The 20,086-nt window shown below is 42.4% G+C and overlaps 1 protein-coding gene across 1 annotated transcript; it reads right to left on the bottom strand.

Annotated features, from left to right (window-relative positions):
- Window positions 1-1,003: 1,003 nt before the first annotated feature.
- LOC137258174 (annulin-like) lies at window positions 1,004-14,233 on the bottom strand. Its single transcript, XM_067795749.1, has 16 exons — window positions 14,127-14,233; window positions 13,496-13,611; window positions 12,682-12,966; window positions 11,831-12,103; window positions 10,639-10,757; window positions 9,466-9,579; window positions 8,827-9,001; window positions 7,930-8,074; window positions 7,619-7,731; window positions 6,922-7,087; window positions 6,497-6,627; window positions 5,097-5,203; window positions 4,210-4,414; window positions 3,612-3,772; window positions 2,836-2,981; window positions 1,004-1,721 (listed from the first exon to the last, which is right to left on the bottom strand). Exons 1-16 carry the CDS (start codon window positions 14,177-14,179, stop codon window positions 1,559-1,561), a joined length of 2,472 nt encoding a protein of 823 aa, XP_067651850.1. The 5' UTR covers window positions 14,180-14,233; the 3' UTR covers window positions 1,004-1,558.
- Between the last annotated feature and the right edge of the window lie 5,853 nt (window positions 14,234-20,086).

Here is a 20,086-nt window from a genome sequence, read left to right on the forward strand (position 1 = left end):
ATCAGTGTAACACTGTAATCATGTAACAATTTATGTCAGTATTTATTAAAAGAGGGACAGTTTTACCAGGCCCGCGGCCGGCATTAATACAAACCGGTTACAGTCGGTTACCGGAAACTCACTCAAACACAACGTGACCACATGCATGAAGGGGCTGTCGTGTAGCCTAGCAGTAGTGAAAATGACTGAAAAAAAATATTGTTTGGTAACAGTCGTGAAACTCGCTACAGGCAAACTCATTGTCGTTACAGTCGCGTGTAACTGATTGCAATGTGACCAAATCTGGTTGCAGTCGAACAGCAAATTGAAACGTAACATACCGTGGTTACAGTCGATCCACCCGTGAAGGTCCCGGGGTAGAATAGGCCTTCAGCAACCCATGCTTGCCATAAAAGGCGACTCAGCTTGTCGTAAGAGGCGACTAACGGGATCGGGAGGTCAGGCTCGCTGACTTGGTTGACGCGTGTCATCGGTTCCCAATTGCGCAGATCGATGCTCATGTTGTTGATCACTGGATTGTCTGGTCCAGACTCGATTATTTACAGACCGCCGCCATATAGCTGTAATATTGCTGAGTGCGGCGTAAAACTAAACTCACTCACTCACTACAGTCGATCCACTAACTGCATTGCAATGAACAGTCGGACAGTGTAGCAGTCGGACAACCAGCTTGCATATGTTACTGTTAAACCTAAGATAATCGTGCATTTAAGGGACATCAATTCGCATGCACTCTCCTTACAGTACCATATTGTAAATTACCGTATTTTCTATAATGAAAGCTTAAGTTCTTCTTGTAAATGTCGTACGCAGTACATAAATATCTGGCACTGGCCCCTCGAAATGCTCTAATGACATTTATCCATCAAGGAAACCATACGAAACCGCAGAATTAACAATATTTATGCTATATATATATATATATATATAAAAGTGAGTGAGTTCACTTTTAAGCCGATTTGACCAATATACGTTTATAAAAGAATAAAAGAAAATGGTAACAACGGTGTGTTTGAAAATGTAATAACTCAAGTGACAAACAGTTGTCGGCGAGGGTCGATTACGTGGTTGTGGCGTGAGGAGGTGGTGTGGGGATGGGGGTATTTCCCGTATGACCATGGTTCACACTAAGTCCGATCACACAGCCACTGGGCGAATGAACGCAGATGTTATCTGGGTAAATCTCTCAGTCCTTTTCATTGTTGCTAAAATGGCTGTAGGAGAGTAAAGGTTGGTTTAAGGTCGTTACAGCAGTGGGATGGCCCGTTGAGATTGGATCCCATCGGTTTAAACAAATGGCGGTGCGTTAACTAAAACATTAACTGCTGCTGTTGACTTGCCGAGGGGTAGTCAGCTAAAGGTAGTCGTAGCTATAGACGATTTAGACTGTGGTCAGCTAAGCGTGGTGATAGTCGATGTAGACATTCGGTCGAGTGGTCAGCAAAACGTAGTAATCCACGATATGGACTATGGTCAACTAAACATAGTGATACTCAATACAGACAATCGGTGGTGTGGTCAGTTAAACCTAACTCCTGGTTCTGTAAGCTACAGTCAGCTAGAAGTATCCCCTGTCGATGTGAACAGTGTAATGTCCTTTGGTGTCCTCCAGTTGCTTGGAGTGGAGGCCGATGGTGAGATCCCTCTCATCCTTGTCCTTGGGATGCTGCTTGGGAACTAAGGTCAGTGTTTCTTGCCACGTCTGACCAGGTCCAATGTTCCTGGAAAATATTGAAAATAAATCATAAGCCTGACAGTCATTACACGATTCGAATCTGATTGTTAGGTGAAATTCAAGATCCGTTGATCCTCTACTAAACCTTTGATCGGTGCAACATGACTAAAAGCTGATGAGAACTTTAAACTAATTTCAGGCAGTGGAGTGTCGGATTAGAAGGGGTATTGCTTTGTGAACTTCAGTATACACGGGGGAAAAGGACTGACGTTGGATCGACCTAAGTGCTAACGGCAGGAGGACAGTTCCTAGAAAGACAGAAGTACTAACGGAAGGAAGACAGATGCTACAAAAAGAAACTTAAGTACACACGGAAAGATGACTGTTGCCGGGGACGCTAAGTATACCCGGAAGTAGGATTGTTGTTAGAAAAACTTTGAGTAAGATGTATTTCTTCCATGAAGAACTTATAAAGATGCCACTCACAGAATGGTGCAAGTATCAAAATAATACTCACAGAGTAAGGATCTTAACAAGCTGATACTCACAGAATATGGATCACAACAAGATGATACAGAATGAAGAACGAAGCATGTCAATACTCCCAGAATGAGGAATTTAGCAAGAAACTTCTGATATGATGAACACAACAACATAACATGTGCAATGTAATATTCTTTGACTGAGTAACCGAGGTTATGTGCATGGACTGATGAAACTAGCAAGATCATACCCACAGAACTTAACAAAGTCATTCTCATGTTATGGCGATTGTGCTCACGTACTCACGATATAAGGAATTTCACAAGAGAACACTCACAGAATGAGGAACTTAACAAAGTCATGATCACGGTATGACGATTGTACTCACACACTGACGATATGAGGAATTTAACAAGAGAACACTCACAGAACGAGGACCTTAAGGCCATTCTCACTGTATGAAAGATTTAGCAAGATTATGAGGAATTTACCAAGAGAACGCTCACAGAATGAAGAACTTAACAAAGTCATGATCACGCACTGACGATATGAGGAATTTCACAAGATAACACTCGCAGAATGGCGAATTTAACAAGGTTATCAACACGGTATGAAGAACTAAGCAAGATTATACTCACGTACTCACGATATGAGGAATTTAACAAGAGAATACTCACGGAATGAGGAATTTATCCGATGAAGGTTTGATAAATTTGAATCCCCCCTCTATGTCCACCTGGCAGTTGGTAAGCGTCACCTTCAACGGGTTTGTGAAGGTCACCTGGACGTCGATCTTCTCAAACTGCCGACAGCTCGCGGGACCCTGTCATGCGATAGAGTGCAACTGACAGAAGAACGAATATTGAACTTTTCACTTACTGACTGACGGCATTGTTTTACGCCGTTTTACCAATATTCCAGCAATATCACTGTAAGGGACACCAGAAATAGACTTCACACATTGTACCCAGTGTGGGGTGCCGAACACGGGTCTTCGGCTTAAACCCTTTTAGACCACCTGACTACCCACAGTCCCTCTTTTCAAATCCAAAACTGCCGTACATGTGTGAGCCTCTGGGAATTGTTCTACACACAAAGCATCATTTTAATATAGGTATCACATCTGGACACCGAACAGACTTCCTTAATACCGACTGCCAAGGTGAAAACAACAAATAATATCTTTGGTATGGCTCAGAATAGGGATCGAACCTTCCACTCTCTGGGACAGAAACTGCATCTACTGGACCACAAAAGCGGTCATGACGTGTGTACGGGTACAACGCCTTCCTACCGCTTGCTCGATAACGGTGTTAGTACCTACACCGAAACATCACACCCATTGCAAGAAAGAAGTTGACTTTCCATCGAACATGGCTTTCCTTCATTTATAAAACTTCTAAAATACATTTCAAAGAAGCCTTCTTATCACGTCTGTTTGTTTCCAGTTTACCTTGATATCAATGTCAGGACGTCTCAGGCGGAAGTCCATGTTGCTTGTGATGCATGTTGAAGTGTCGCCGAGTTCTGCCAGAGCCTTGATCTCAAAGTAGAAGCCATCTTGAGGACGTTTGGCCGCACGCTCCTCGTTAACAGCGATCCGGTAGGACACCGCTGGGAACAGAGGGCAAATGATTTTAAAAGACAGAAACAAGGGAGCAGGGTCTGCATGTCTAGCATTTGGTGAAGTTAGGGCAGATATGTTTCTGCTTTTTTTTCTAACGTCGCTGTAACATGTCTCTTAAAACATCTCTCACTGTTCATTATCCATTCATGTTATTGTATCCGTACACTAGTCATTTACAGCGAGCACAACAATTAGAAACATACACAGCAGACAAAAGCAACAATTAGAGACAAACACAGCAGATAAACGGAACAATTAGACACAAACACGACAGAAAACGCAACAAGTCAAATACAGACACACACACACACACGAGGCAAGGGCATTAACAAGTACCACCCACCTAATGGTATCTCTCTCTCTCCTCTCTCTCTCTCTCTCTCTCTCTCTCTCTCTCTCTCTCTGAAAGTGAGTAAGTCCTCACCATTTCCGCCGTCGACAGAGAAGGCTTCAAACCTCCTGACGCCGGCGATGCCTGTGTAGATGTCGAAGTACGTCTTGTAGTACACCTTGATAACCAACTCTTTGACTGTGCGGGTCGTATTTCCGCAGTTCCTGACAGTTACAACAAACTCGAAGCCGTTGCCAACAAATATATCCTCCTCCTGTTCCAAATCAATGCTTACGGTCTGGCAAATATACACATGAAATAGTATTAGAAACATCAGCAATAATCTCAGTATGTATTAAGGAAAGCCCTTCCCGTACAACAAGATTGCTTTGCATCTCCAAATAATGATGTTAATTTATATCCTGCTTTGGCGAACCTCGGACTACTGTGCATGGTGTCACACGTGAGCTGTTATTACATTTTGTTTCATGCAAATTTCACAGACACGAAATACTCTTTGTTGTTTATCATTGCAATATTGCAGCTATATGGTGGCGGTTTGTAAATAATCGAGTTTAGAAAAAAACAATCCAGTGATCAACATCATGAGCATTGATCCACGCATTCGAGACACAATGTCATGTATCAACCATGTCGATCCCATTAGTCGCCTCTTGCATAGGCTAAACGCCACGGAACTTAATAAATTAATCATATATGTCATCTTTATTTTGTATTCTATCAAACAAAATTTGCATTTTCTGCAAGAATATTTTAGATACGTGAATTATGTATCAAAGGAATTGCAAGACAGGTTTAGAACATACATTAGAGGACTGGCTATTCTCGAAACGTTAGAAGCCATGCGAACTTCTTAATCCCATTCTTATGAGACTGGCTACGATCAAAATTAAGAATTCTTGAGCTACGAACGTTTCGAGAATAAAGTTCAGTGTAAAACCTTCTACATGAAATACTACCTCTATTGCAGCCTTCCTCCTGTCACTGTCAAATCCACTTCGATAAGCCGCGGCCCTTCGAAACATCATTTCAGCCTTACGGACAACGCTGCGTTCTTTGGCAGAGCCTGGACAGGGACGATGTAACAGTATAAAATATAAACAACGCATGGACCCATGGTCTTATGACACGTCCAAGATACAGCCCTGCCTCATGACACATGGCCGAGATACAGCCCTGCCTCATGACCAAAGACACAGATATATCATTGTCTCATCACACGCAATGCATAGCCCAGATACAACCCTACCTCATGACACATGTCCCACTTACGTTTCTTGAGACATATGACTCAGATACACGTGTGTCTCATGACACAGATATATCTCTGTGTCATGATACATGACACAGATACATATCTGCCTCATGGCTCATGTAGATAGATATATCTCTGGCATGATATACACGCCACACTTATTTCTCTTCTGTAAGCGTTCAATGGACCGATGTGTTGAACCACCACAGGGAACAACGCCCTAACACATATTTTGCACTTTACATTATCACCCCGGCTCTAGAAATATGTCACCTTCTCCCATTCGAAGTTTTTGCACTAGGAACATCATAGGAAGCAGACTGTATCAAACTTGAAACTGTTTCTGCACAAGAGATCTGATTAGAAAGGAAACATTTCCGTGTTTACGTTCTGCTGACATATGACATGCAGGATTGTTTAAAGATCATTTATACTCTTGGGGGTGGAAATGCATAAATCACTAATTGACATCGTTATAAATAAAACCCCGTCATTAAAACTGCCCATTCGATCTTTAATTGCCTTAAATGGTGTTCCGTTTATGACTAACCAGAAGTCTTTCATATGCAGTGGTAAAACGAGTACCAAACAAATGAGTTTGGTCGTTCTTTAATTAAACTCCTGCACATTTTGACCTCTGGTTGTAATTTTCTTTCGCAATACTGTACCTCCTTGATGACACAAAGTGTTTACATGGCTTCCCTGTAATTTTAGAGGCATACCTTATGAATATGTTAAACAAACGACGCCCTCAAGAAATTATGTCCGTTGACAAGACCGACCTAATACATCAAGGTAGATATGCTCAATGCATTAGGGCCTTACTTCATCAGGTGCAGGTGCCGAATGTTAAGTGGATGACAAACTTTTCAGGCATATGAAATGTTGTGTTTTGGATCGCCTGGTTTTAAATTTTAAGGCTGTGAACAAGAGGGTGATTATGTGTCACGTCATCAATTTTTAATGTCCATTAGTCATGGTCCTAGTTTCATAATTCCACGAAAGTGTTCATTTTTAAACGATCTTCAACTGCAGGTGTGAACCTCAACATGTGATTGACTGTACACATTTATTGGTCCCTCAGTCTGAGTGTTGGTGTTTCACCTTCTGAGTACTTGTATTCGTCAGTGACATCCAGGCGCTCCAACTTGTCCGGGCTGTAGTTGAGGGATCCCATTGTCTCCCCGCGGAACGAGCGTCCATTGGGGATGTGGGTGGACATGCTGAGGCCGATACTGGAACAACGAGTTTACAAGTACAATAGACAGCATGTGATCTTAACGGTACAAATATCCTAACGTCCACGCGATAATCAGAGTTGGTCGTTTCAATTTACTACATTTACATGAGCTTTAAAATCCATCTTAAACTGGAACAGTAATGCACCCCGACCCTCACTACTGCACTTTGAACCTCAGTATGGCATCCCATCCCTCAATACAACACCCCCCCTCAACAAAACACCCCAATCCTCAATACTGCAGTGCATCCCATCCCTCAGTACTGCACTCTACCCCCAAGGATTTTACCTATTGGGGATTCGCTTTGTCTCCACCAACATGCCCGTCTTCTCGTCCCGCTTCCACTCCACAGTGTCGGCGTTCACCTCGCTGAAGATGAAGGCACCGTCGGATCCCACGTTGATGTCTCCCTCCTTGATGGCCTTCACTGGGCACGGGCCACACGTGTACACTCCTGGCAACCATGAAGTACGCTACATAGATAAAATCTACATACGTTTGGCATATTTAGTCAAAGAAGGGTCTTAATGTCCTCAGTAAAACATACTTACTGCCTTAGACTGGTATCAAGCTTATGGCTTGCTGGGATCGGTGACACGACTTATTAAGTTGCTTGATAGCTGTTAGTGCCTACACCGAAAATTCGCACTCACTGCACTAAAGAGATGTTGGACAAGCTCTTTCCATAGTATTTACACATCTCAGTTGTGAGGATGGACTATTGCTGACTGCTCCGTCAACTAGCCAGTGACGCTATCACAACCTATGCTACTACATAGAAGATGCGCCTAACTTTGTAGATAGCTTTGAACTGTGAGTGTTGCTCACCAGTCCGTCACATAGTTGACTCCTTATTATATTTTATTCCTTGTATAAACCCCAAGAACTGAGCTGGTGTGACTGCACCAACGGTCGAACCTGGAGCGTCCTGGGTTAGATTCTGTGGATGCTGGGCAAATCTAGAGACGGCAACCGGCCAACTTACCGTCGTAGCTGGTCTCCTGTGGGGTAGCGTCGATTACCTGCCAGCCGTCGTATTCGTTGTTGTCGCTCAAATCTGGGCGCCTCATCCACACTTCGTTCCACACATGGAAATTCCTGAATTGAGAAGTTCGTTAAAGAATCACAAACATTCCTGGAATAATTAAAGCATGCCTTATGTATTTCACAGATCCGTGCATCTGGGGGAGATTTGACTTTCAATGATGGCTGTGATCTGTAACGCAGGTCATGCCGAGAGGTGACACTAGCTAACGTCAACCAAATAGGGCTTGTTACTCTCCCTATGGAACTTACCAGACTGAGTCGTTGGAGATGTCTGTCCATTCGCCGTTCTCATCCTTGACGTTGATCCTGTCGACGCTGAGGTGGTCGGCATCGGTGTTGTGGGCAGACGAGAAGTTGGTGATGTTACGGCATGGCATTCCCAAAGCTCGGCACACTTCAAACAGACCACAATATCTAACATGTATGTGTTTGTTGTTTAACGCCATTCACAGCAATATTCCACCTGTATAACGGCGGCCAGTCAAAAGCCTGGACAAGACAATCCAGTGACCAATGCATTTGGGGTACGGTGACATGCATCAACAAAAGGTAAAGAGTCTGACCAATTCTAACACGGATCTTCACGTGTCTGCCAGTGTTAAGCGTTCTGCACTCGATATATTCGTTCACCACTCACAGCATAATGGCATTTTCTAACACGGGACATGCCACATAAAATGCCTGTGGGCCAATAAATCATGATGATTGTTGTGATTATTAAAAGGTGTTAAAAGGGGCTGTTAAACTATGTAGGCAAACACTAGTCGATGTTGAGTTTGGCAACCCACGACTGTGTCGAAATGCGATACTAGATTTATGAACCAAAAGATGTACGTCTTGATAAATGCTCAGAGACACCGCCTTTACTGAGGCCTTGAGACCCAGGCTTAACTTGTCATCGGTTCGAACGCCAGTGTGTCATAGATTATGAACCGTGGTAGCATACTAGCACTCGAACATCACTGGTAAATAAGCAAATTTACCCAAATTAAGCACATTTTTTCAGTTTACTCACCACCTTAAACTGGCACTTACAATAGCTGAATAGTATTTCAAGCGGTGTCTCTGCTACACATTCCGCCTACCTTTACCTTGCCCTCAGTGATGAATACATAAATTCAACCTGACCCAGTTAATAGCTAGTACCTGTTGTAAGAACACCAGCGAATACCCAGCACTGTCCGAACTTGACAGGCTTTGCTGTGGACATGTACTGTCGGAGAATCTTCACGCTGCCAACCCATGTTGAGGGGGATGTTCCCCCTTCATACTCCCCTGTCCAGTTGCCCATCACAACGCCGTCATCGTCAGGGGCGTTCACCTGAAGAGAAATATGGGTGATTTCGTTGAGGAATTAATGGAAATTTAGAATGAGCATAACCTCAACTGATGAACAGAAGAATGAAACGTTTTTATTATTATACCCTGTATCCTGCTACCGAATATGTTTTGCAGTGATTTAGTTTCTTCAGCATTACGAGGAAGCATGTAGGTCAACAGCTTCCTGATTGTATTTACAAGACGTCATATCCGTGAAGATGCATGCTTCCGCAGTGAAGATCTGGGTTAGAAATGATCTTCAGCAACCCATACTTGATGTAAGCGGCAATTAACGGGATCGGATCGTCAAGCTCGCTGACATGGTTGAAACATGTTATCCCAGTTGCGTGGATGTTGCTGATGCAGTTGACCACCGGACTGTCATTTACAGTACGCCACCTGGAATATTGCTGAGCGCGGCGTTAAACAACAAGCAAACAAAAGCTAAGGTAACTCCTCACTCACCAGCTTGGCCAGCATTCTTGCCACCTTAGAAGCGTCCCCCATGGCAGGTGATGCCTCATAGCCAAACCCCTTTCTGATGAGATGGAAGGCAGCTTCCAGTATGCCGTCATCAAACTGCAACACAACACAGAGAACGTATGGTCGTCACTGCAGAACTTGTGGAACATTGAGGAATTTAGTTATATCTTAGAGGGTCATAACTGGAGATAAGTATACTTTAAGGCACAATTAACAGAATTTGCCGTGTTTATGTTTCTCTTCATGTCTGTGGACTTTAGAAGATTGAGACGCAGCATTCATATTTTCCGTCTCCTTGTGCAGTGAAAGTGAGATGGTCAAAGTGGTCAGGAAATGGATCCAGGACTTGGATTTTTTACTGGGACTGTTGGTATGAATCATTGGGGACTGTTGGTATGATTCATTGGGGACTGTTTGTTTTGTTCACGCATATCTTCACACATTCCACTCTCTGACGCAGTGATGGCTTAGCATAACATCACTGCCGCGGGCTAATTTGCATATCACGTTACCGGACTTTTCTCTTGTATGTAAACAAACGCGCATCTTGTATGTAAACAAACCAGCATATTCGTAAATAAATAAACACTGACCTAACAAAAGTATTTTTGGCGTGTTCTCCACAATGTTTTAAATTTAACAAGTATTCTTCTGCAACTACGACATTAAGGTTTATGATAACACTTATTTAAATAACAAATTGGTCGATCGTTTGCTCAACATAAGGCTTCTTTTACATTGTATCAAATATTCTTCTGCAACTGAGACAGTAAGGTTTATGACAATACTTAATTGAATGTAAATATCAAATTGATAGATTGTTTGCTCAACATATGGCTTCGATGACAACACGTGGAGTCGTAAACCCCATGTAAACATCGCTACGCAAATGGAAATAGTGCAGCACGTTTCGGTGACACTAAACCAAAGTTGTTGAGTTAGACATGTAGACTCGTCCTAACAAAAAACAGGTACCTGTATGTACCTTATATTAAATGGACAGTGTAAGATGTGACAAATCGTCAAATCTCTCTGGCCCGTAGCAGAGGTGCTCTGCTTGTCGTATGGAACTCTGGGTAGGAGAGTGCACACATACAAATAAACATGATCCTATCATTGAGGACACTACCAGCCAGTAGTCTGTAGCTAGATTACCTGTCCGAAGCACCAAGGACGGGCACCAACTCTACACGGACTACCAAAGTACAACACACCCGAGTCACTGAGAACAGCCTCCTTCATCCAGTCTTCATGTTCAAGGTACACCCAGTCATCTGTAAGAGAGCAGACAAATGGCACTTGGAAGAGAGTCTATTCATAATAATTTTAACAATTTCATTCACTTAGTAAGCTCATAGCTGGTCAAGGTACATATCATGAACCACCAGCATCGCCAATTCTGTTATTTCCATCATAGATGCCTGAACAGCTCGACTCAGATGGACCGTATGTGCCTGCATCTACAAGGAGAGTTACACTATCAGGAGTGTTGCGATCTGATTCCCAGGTTGAAACTAACAGGGTAAAGGGAATCTGTCCGTAAAATCTTGCCAACAAACAAAGGCCTGCGTCTACAAAGGTGGGTTGCACTATCAGGAGCGTTGCGATCTGATTCTGATTCCCAAGCTGAAACTAAAAGGTTAAGGAAATCTGTTCGTAGAATCTGTACAAAAAAAAAGAAAAGAAAAAACAAACAGCAAGACAATGTGATGTTATTAACAATAATGTTCATGCTAGAATTAACGTTATTAACAAATCCATAAAAGTCCTTACAGGTATCAGTTCTGCTGTAGAACATAGAATGACAATACAAATTCAAACCAATGTATTAGAATACACGAGGAGTGATAAGCAGTTCTATGCAACGGTAGTCCAGTTTAGACATACACCAAGGTTATGTCGTGTGAGATTAGAGGCAATAGCTATATCCAATTTCATACACAAGAACATATATACTACGAGAAAATTGTGCAATACTCTCTATGAGAGATGGTATTGGAATCAACACCTTGCAGCACCTTTTCTGGTCTAAATCTGGCACTAGTCTAAATATAGCACACTTCTGCCCCTCATTGACTACCTGGTTAGGTGAGGAAGCCTAATGGATTCAAACGTCCGCTCTTCACGCCGAAGAGCCGGGGTCGATTCACCGCATGAGAACAATGTATCATGCCCATTTCTAGTGCCCCCGCCGTGATATTGCGGGAATATTGCTAAAAGCGGCGGAAAAACACATTCACTGTCAGCATGCACAAAGTGTTCCATTTGTAATATTACATTATATATAACTCTACCAAATGACAATATCGCTATGCGTTGATCGACCTTGGGGGTTTCCGGATGTTACCTTTACACCACGGGTTGAAGATGATGTAGATTTGTTCGTTGTGTTTGTACTCCCAGATGAGGTCTTCGCCGTCCTTGACATCAACGATGGTAGTCACGCTAAAATCCCACTCTCCTACAGGGATGTACGCAGGCGCGAAGATGGACAACGTCAGAGACTTGTCCTCCTGCCGGACCACAGCGGCACCCCACTTCTTCTTGTCAAAGTTGGTATCTCCAGACTCGTCAACCTTTATGTTGGCTCTGGTGGTTCGTGCTCTCTTGTAGCTGCCCTCTGTAAGTTTGATAGAGTGAGTGAGTGGAGGAGAGTGGTTTAAGCCAGTTTCGATCTTTTTGAGCTAACCCTAGCCCTATTTCAGACCCTGGTCCTAACCCTGGCTAACCCTAACTCTGACCCTGACCCTGAACAAAAATTACACAGGAGAAGAGAGTTCAAAGCAATCCTGCTTCAACCACAAATGACTGACTTCAGAAATACCCCTTAGCAGAATTCATTCTTCATATTGAGGGGCGGTGGGATAGCCCTGTGGTTACGACATTCGCCCGTCACGCCAAAGTCCCAGGTTCGATTCCCACTTAAGTAGAATGTGTGAAACCCATTTCTGGTGTCTCCCGATATTGCTGGGATTTTGAAAAAGGTAAAACTACTTACTCACTCAGTCCTCAGCCTATGAGCAAACACTGTAACCATTGTGCTACATGTCCATCAAATGCCAAACAAATATTCGAACAGTATTAGGCCTGTCTAAATGTGAATTTCTCAGGTACTTGTAATTCATGAAACGGAACATCCCGACGATATATTTTGAGAATATTTTACAGGCGTCGGCACTTTGCAGTACTGGTACATACCCAAATGAAAGGTGAGTGTGATGTCATTTTTCGGAATATCATAAGGTCTGTCAAAGTGGAGAGTGATCTGGAACTCCTGCCCTCGACGGAGCACCAACCGGGCCTTTTGCTCTGTGTTGTCACTCTCCCTGACCCGGTCGCTGGTGCACTCATAGCGGTCAGTGTGGTGGGCAGCTGTGTTGTCCGGCACGTGCAGGTCCACGTGTGTCACGTGCAGCTTGGTCTCGAGCACGGGGGAGATAACCTCGGAGATGCATTCTTCCTCGTTTTCCTCCTCATCGGAATCTACACATTGACAGTCAATACTTCAGTGCCCCATTATCAATCCACAGATGGTTCATCTGCTCTCGCCCGAATAGGCTGCTTCCCTGACCTGACCTTAAAGGCCACTGCAATCGCACAACTGTCTGTTCCCTGTTTTGATATTTAACACCAGTCAGCAAATATTCAGGTCTAGTCTAGATAACCATGCGGCCACTAGTATGACCATCGATCTACGCAACTGAGATACGAATCTAACAACCCAACAAGTTAAAATATTGATTACAGAGCAGTCTCGTTTCCTATTACTGGGCTCCAAGCTATTGGACAACTTAGACTAATCCATTGCAACTAGAATACGATCACGTACATCACAAAAGACTTATCTTGATGCGTTTTACGACAAGTTGCTGAAAGTCTAAATAGGATCTTCAAGAGTGATGACTAGATTATTGACAGTCCGACGCTATGTGGGAGTAATGTTGAATTTTTCATTAAATTTCATTGTTGTCTTAAATTTACGATAATTTAGAAATGTTGAGTGAATTCCTACCGCAGTAAAGTGTGATGTCCTTGGGCCCCCAAAAGATTCTGTCACGGTCCCACACTCGCGGTCGACGTCGTCCATAGGAGTAGGTGGGGTACACGCTGTCGTCACTGGGGATCACCCTACACAAGCGCTATATATACATGGTGATCGACAGGATACAAATATTTGTCTATAAAAGACACGAGCTCTTCTATAGTAAAGCAGGTCAAATCTGGGTGTTGAATTGACTCCATCGTATAGCTCTTCTATAGTAGAGCAACTCAAATGTGGGTGTTGAATTGACTTTATCACAAGCAGTTGTGCCAGGAGTTGTGCCATATCTTATTCGATACCTATGATTTTCATAGAATCCAACTGTTCCGTGTCATGAGTGAGTGAATATTGTTGTATGAAGCACCATCAACTTGGCACCTACTGGCACAAGGAATCATATGCACAAACAATCAATCCGGAAATAGCCGACAAAATACAAAAGCTAAATTCGAATTCTGAATAAACAAAAATATGATGAAGGTAAGTATTCCAGATCTCAAATCCCTAAGAACGATACATAATATATTGCATAATATGTTCATACATTATATTTCATATCGCTTTCAATCAAATTATTTATATAAAAAATTCCAGGACGTACCGTGGTCTGTTCGTGGACGTGCGTGGTGTATTTCTTCCGTACCGTCTAATCATGGCGGCCTCCTGAACTACTTCCGATGTTAGATGTAGACTTTCCTTACAAGAATACTTCCTGAGGGAATTAGTGAGAGAGTGAGGAGGGCTTGACACCGCTGTGAGTAGAATTTCTATGAAAACTATTTTTTAGCCTTTTTAAAATTGATGTTCTCACTTGGAGATGGAATTGTGCTAGCAAAGTAATTTTCACATATATCTTGTCACGACCAAGAGAAGCAAGTAGGCACTGCGAAATACAAATAAGACTACAGGATCTCGATTACATGATAATGATTGCGGGTTCGGATCCACGTTTCCCCTTGATATTATCATTTCTAGGTTCTAAGTTTCTACAACACGTCACAATTTAATTCTGTACTCAGAAAAATACAGAAACGCTCCGCACTGTATGTTCGTGTGTTTCGCCGAAGTGGTGCACTTGGGCCTATCAACATTAAGAGTAATATATGTAAAAAAACCCTTAAGATTATGAACCAGTTATGTATAAAATGTATAAACAAAGCGTAAATGCCAGTAACGGAAAGCTGGCTCTAATTTGGAAAACTTTGGAAGTATATTCTGAGAGAATTTTTTGTTACTGTTCAGAAATAAAATACCAGCCTCGGGATGATCCAGATACCAGATTTGAAGCTGTTACAGAAGTAGCGCAAGACCACGTCCCCCTTAAATTTACTTTTCGGTTCCTGATCAGGAAAACGTTAATATCCAAGCTCTTACCTGTTGGTAAATATGGCCGCCTCTGTCTGTGTCGATGATAACACATATTCCGGGCACGTGTCCGCACGTGGACCGAAAGCATAATTCAGCCTCGAATTTTATATCTCTAATCAATTGATATTCATAGCATATGTATTCATACCAAGCACGTGTTGAATAAATACAGGCTCGACCGATGCATTACTAGTTGGCATGAAGTATTGTTGAGTGATATCTGTCTTCATAGTCAGTTATTAAGTGAACGGTAGTATAAAGGCATCCATTAAGCACCCTATCAAAATATGCATCAACTTAAAAACCTGCTAATTTAAATGCCAATCTAGCAGGTCAGTTGTATATTTCGAAAAGAGTCATAGTTCTGGCATTGTCCAAGTGACATTCTTCCAAAAGCATGCAAAAAACGCTTTAATTTACTGAAGTTCAAGTATGCCACCATTTCACCTTTGATCCAGTGTCACTCTTGGACTGATACTTTTAATATTTTCCATAGGTTCGATAATACGACTAATGTATGTCTTGATAGGGGCTTTAAGCCAACCACGGCTCTCCTGAAATTCTCCAGAACCAACCCCTATAAGGCTGCATTAAAAGTTAAATGTTTCTCTGGCACACTTTTTTTTTTAAAGTGACGAGGGCGGTAGGACTCATTTAAAAAAAATGATAGAAAAAATAATGACGAATAATGAACACAGTTTTATAATGAACACTTGTTCTCTCAGAAATACAGCCTGGGACGATTTCGAGTGTTAATGAGATTCAGTCACACTCAATCTTATCACAGCATATGTGAACCTTGAGATGCCAACACAAGTCATTCATAGAGTGGAGAAATGGATGATCAGGACGCGGCAAATTCAAAATTATCATTTTTATATGGCAATAAAAAATGTTACGCCCAAAACTGAAAGTGATACGCCGATGCCAGAGAAACATTTCACTTTTTGTTTAGCCTAAGCATGAAGGAAATGCACATATTCTGTCAAAAATATGAATGTATCTTGCCACACTTAAGCCACGGCTGCAATATATACGAAATTGAGAAAACCAAAGTTAATTGAATTGTCCACAGGCATGTTTGAGTTCAGACGTCTTTAGTTGCTTTCACAAGACATGAAAAACAATTATACATGAATGAAGTGAGCGGGGTTCGTACTCAACATACTAACTAGTAAAATCTATGTTAAGCCATATACATGCAAGAACGCTCGCTCTTTAACTTATTATGATACTCGAAAATCGACAACTATTGGTTCCCAGTACGAAGGGAGGTCAATTAACGTAGAATTCCGTACGTAAGGTTGTAAAAACGTGTAATGCCGCTAGTAGTATTGAATACACTGATCATTCATGTGATACCTGTAAAAGCAACACCTCGCAACAAACAGTATTAATACTGTAATACTGAAAAGAGATGCCGTATTGATACGAGAACGTCTAAACACTTTTATGACCTCCCTCTATACCTCACGATTGTCTTGGGACAGGCTTTGCGCACAGTTTCAGTACGTGACTACGCTTATTGTAAGTTAGCGTTGTTGTGAGCCTTAGTTCATGTAATGACCCACATGCATATATATGTTATTCCAAATTATGTTGCACGAATCTGACATACGAGCATGCCCTTTGTTCCAACAGTATGTAATGACCCAACAACAGATGGGTTTGAGGGTATCATAAAGGTTCTGTTACCACTGATCTGGCAGTAGCGAAATTTACGACAACGCTGATCTCACCAGTGAAAACCTGATTTTACTAAACTCGCTCTCAGCTAATGTTTATCGTCCTTCAAGGACTAGTTTCACATTTAAAATTGGTTGTAATGTTTTGGAATATAACTCTGCTTATAAATATCTTGGAATTTGGTTACAGGAAAATCTGGATGTAAACCTTACGGCTAAAGACATAGCAAGATCGGCCAGTCGTACTCTTGGAGTAATTATTTGCAAATTTCGGTCAGTACGTGTCATGGTTTGTAATGTTTATAATACTCTGTATAATAATTTAGTTAAGACTATGTTGGCCTATGGCGCTACCATATGGGGTACAAACAGCTTAGCTGCATCAAGGCAGATCAAAACCATGCTTGCAGACTTTTGCTATTCATCGGATTTAGGAGACTAAATTTAGCAGTCAGGGTAGAAATGGTATGGAGCAATCTTTTCTGTAAGCCAAGAATGGAAACACTTAGGTTTTGGAGTAAATTGAATTAGCAGACTCTAGATTGCTAAGTGTCATTATACAATGGTCTGGACAGTTTGACAGATTTTGGGTTAATTTTATCTAAAGTTTACTTCCTAATTTATAGCTTTCGGTTAATGACATTTATAACATGACAAGACTTGATGTTAAACTATCTTGTGAGTGGATTCAATCTCTTGACGAAAAGAATGGTTTAGAGAATTGTAAGATGATGGAGGAGAGTCGAATGCAAATACACTACGAACGTACAGGTCTTTCCCAAATTCTCTGGTAGCTGGACCGTACTTATACATTGATTGCCTAGTATCACCACCGTGACCTCATCAAGCAACGGTGTACTTATTTCCCCTTAGAAGGTTCACTCGACCTAAGACATCCCTGGAACATCGGTTATGTAAGTTCTGTGACTCCCACTAAGTGGAAGATGAAATTAATTTGTTGTTCAGTTGCCCATTCTGTTCAGATCTGCATTACAGTTTTCTCATGGAGTTGAAACAACTAGACTCTGCTTTCTCGCTGCTGAATGCCGTTCAGCAAGCAGTGTTTGTGCTGCAACGCACAGTCATTGATAAACATGTTGCAGCTCTTGTCAAACGCATGTGCAGGAGACTAAATACATCTTAGTACGGGGGTGGTGTGAATGTACGTATGTTTGAGTGCAAGAATCTGGATGTGGGATATATATGCAACACATATTTGTATCTGTCTCAACTGTGATGTGTGTCTCGTAGGCCAAATGGCCGGATGGTATGTAAACGTGTTCATCGTGTCATCATGGGATATAATATAAACATATTATTATTATTATTTACAGATTGAGATAGAAATGCAGCAGAGAGGGTTTGGGTGATCCTGGCACAGTCAGGCTGGTCAAGCTCATCATCAGCTCAGGCCCCTCTACACGCAGCCCAGACAGCGAATGGGACTTCTCCCAGGAAACACTGCCTAGTCGAACCCACCAAGAACTTTCCGGAGAATATGGAGGCTCCCCAACACTGCAGCCTTCTGCATTACCCAGATTGTCAGAAGGGCTGTGCTCCCGGTGGAGAACCCGGGCACTCTCCTCATCTGCGCTAACAGATCAGGAGGTACCAAACCAAGGGCACCGAGAACAATGGGGAGCCTGACGACAGTGTACTTGGGATGCAATCGAGAAATTTCAAAGGCGAGGTCCGCATATTTATCATGCTTTTCCTGAATCTTGCCAATCACATTGCTGTCAAAAGGGACAGAAAATTCTATGATATAAATAATTTCATTGGCGTTATCAAAAAGGACAAGATCAGGTTTGTTTGCTGGAATTCGTCTCGGGCTGTATATTGGCCTATTCCAGAGAAGTTTGAAAGCATCATTTTCCAGGACACCCTGGACATGTTCAGGGTCGTACCATGGATGGACCTCAGAGTCAAAGCCACAGGCATGGCGGAGACGATAATAAAAGCAGCGAGCCATGCCATCATGTCTTTTAAGATATGCTGTTTGTGCCAAGGAAGGGCATCCACTGACAAGGTGTTGGACAGTCTCTGTAAATTTATTGCAAAGACGACATTTCATATTGATATTTTCTTTAAGAATCACATTCTGGCGATTGCGAGTGGGAAGTGACTGGTCCTGAGCAGCAAAAAGGAAGCCCTCAGTTTCACATTTAAGACCAGCCGACTTCATCCAGGCGAAGGAGTCGGTTGGATTGCTGTTCTGTTCCACACACTGCATATACACACGATGCAATGGCTTCTCAGACAGCTTCTCCACAAAGGACCGACTCTGGGCAGACTTGGTGAAAGACTTCACCTGGTTTACTCCCATCACTGTGCCGTCCAGCAGTACATCGCCATCAACAAAATCAACTTCAAATTTCAAATTGTGTCCAACAACCTTGGCACGCTTAAAGTAGCTGTGGAATTCCTTGCTTTCATCATGAATCTTGACGTGCATCACCAGAGAATCATCTGACAAATAAATATGTGCAAAAGTACACAATGAAATTCTGTCATGAAGAGCTTCCACATTAATCAAACCCCGACCTCCCGAATTGATTGGCATATATAAACGATTAAGAGAGGAACGAGGGTGGTGTGCTCTGTTATCAGACATGATCCTTCTGGTCAGGCGGTCAAGACTCTGGATGTCTTGTTTTGTCCAATCAACTACTCCAAAGGAGTAGGAGAAGACTGGCACAGCAAAAGTATTGGTGGCTTTGACTTTGTTTCGAGCATTTAGCTCTGAACTCCAGATTTTCTTTAAACGAGATTTATACTCGGCCCGAAGTTTATCTTGAATCAGGGCATTCTGGAGCTTGTCTCGAACTTGCATTCCAAGATAGGTGTAGGCCTGATCTTCCACAAAATGCTCAATAACTCCTCCCCCTTGTAACTTGACCGATCCATCATTAGTTACCTTGCCACGTTTCAGATGAAGAGTATTACATTTGTCGAGTCCAAATGTCATGCCAATATCATTAGAGAAGGACTCGACAAGGAGAACCTGTTCTTTCAAATTGGTCTCTCCTTTGGCAAGGAGCTCGATGTCATCCATATAGAGGAGATGAGTGAGAGGTGTTGGGGATCTGTGCTGAGGAGGTCCGGGATGGTACCCTTCCTCCCCGTTGAGCAGGAAACTCAAAGGATTTAGAGACAGACAAAAAAGCAATGGACTGAAGGAGTCCCCCTGAAATATTCCCCTTCTGATTGGAATAGATTCCGATGTCTGCACCTCTCCTTGCGAGTACATCTCAAGTTGAGTCGACCAGCAACTCATTAAAGACTTGAGTAAATCAAGTAGTCGCTCAGGGAGGTCAATACACTGAAGAGACTTCAGAATCCATTCGTGAGGGACAGAGTCGTATGCCTTTTTGTAGTCTATCCAGCACATGGAGAGGTTGCGGTGGTATGTTTTAGCCTCTTCCAAAATCATTTTCTGTACAAGAAGTTGATCCTTGCACCCCCAACATCCCTTTCTCGCCCCCTTCTGCTCTCTGTAAATTGTCTC

Source organism: Haliotis asinina, chromosome 12 (assembly GCF_037392515.1).
Source record: "Haliotis asinina isolate JCU_RB_2024 chromosome 12, JCU_Hal_asi_v2, whole genome shotgun sequence".
In the NCBI taxonomy this organism is placed as follows: domain Eukaryota; kingdom Metazoa; phylum Mollusca; class Gastropoda; order Lepetellida; family Haliotidae; genus Haliotis; species Haliotis asinina.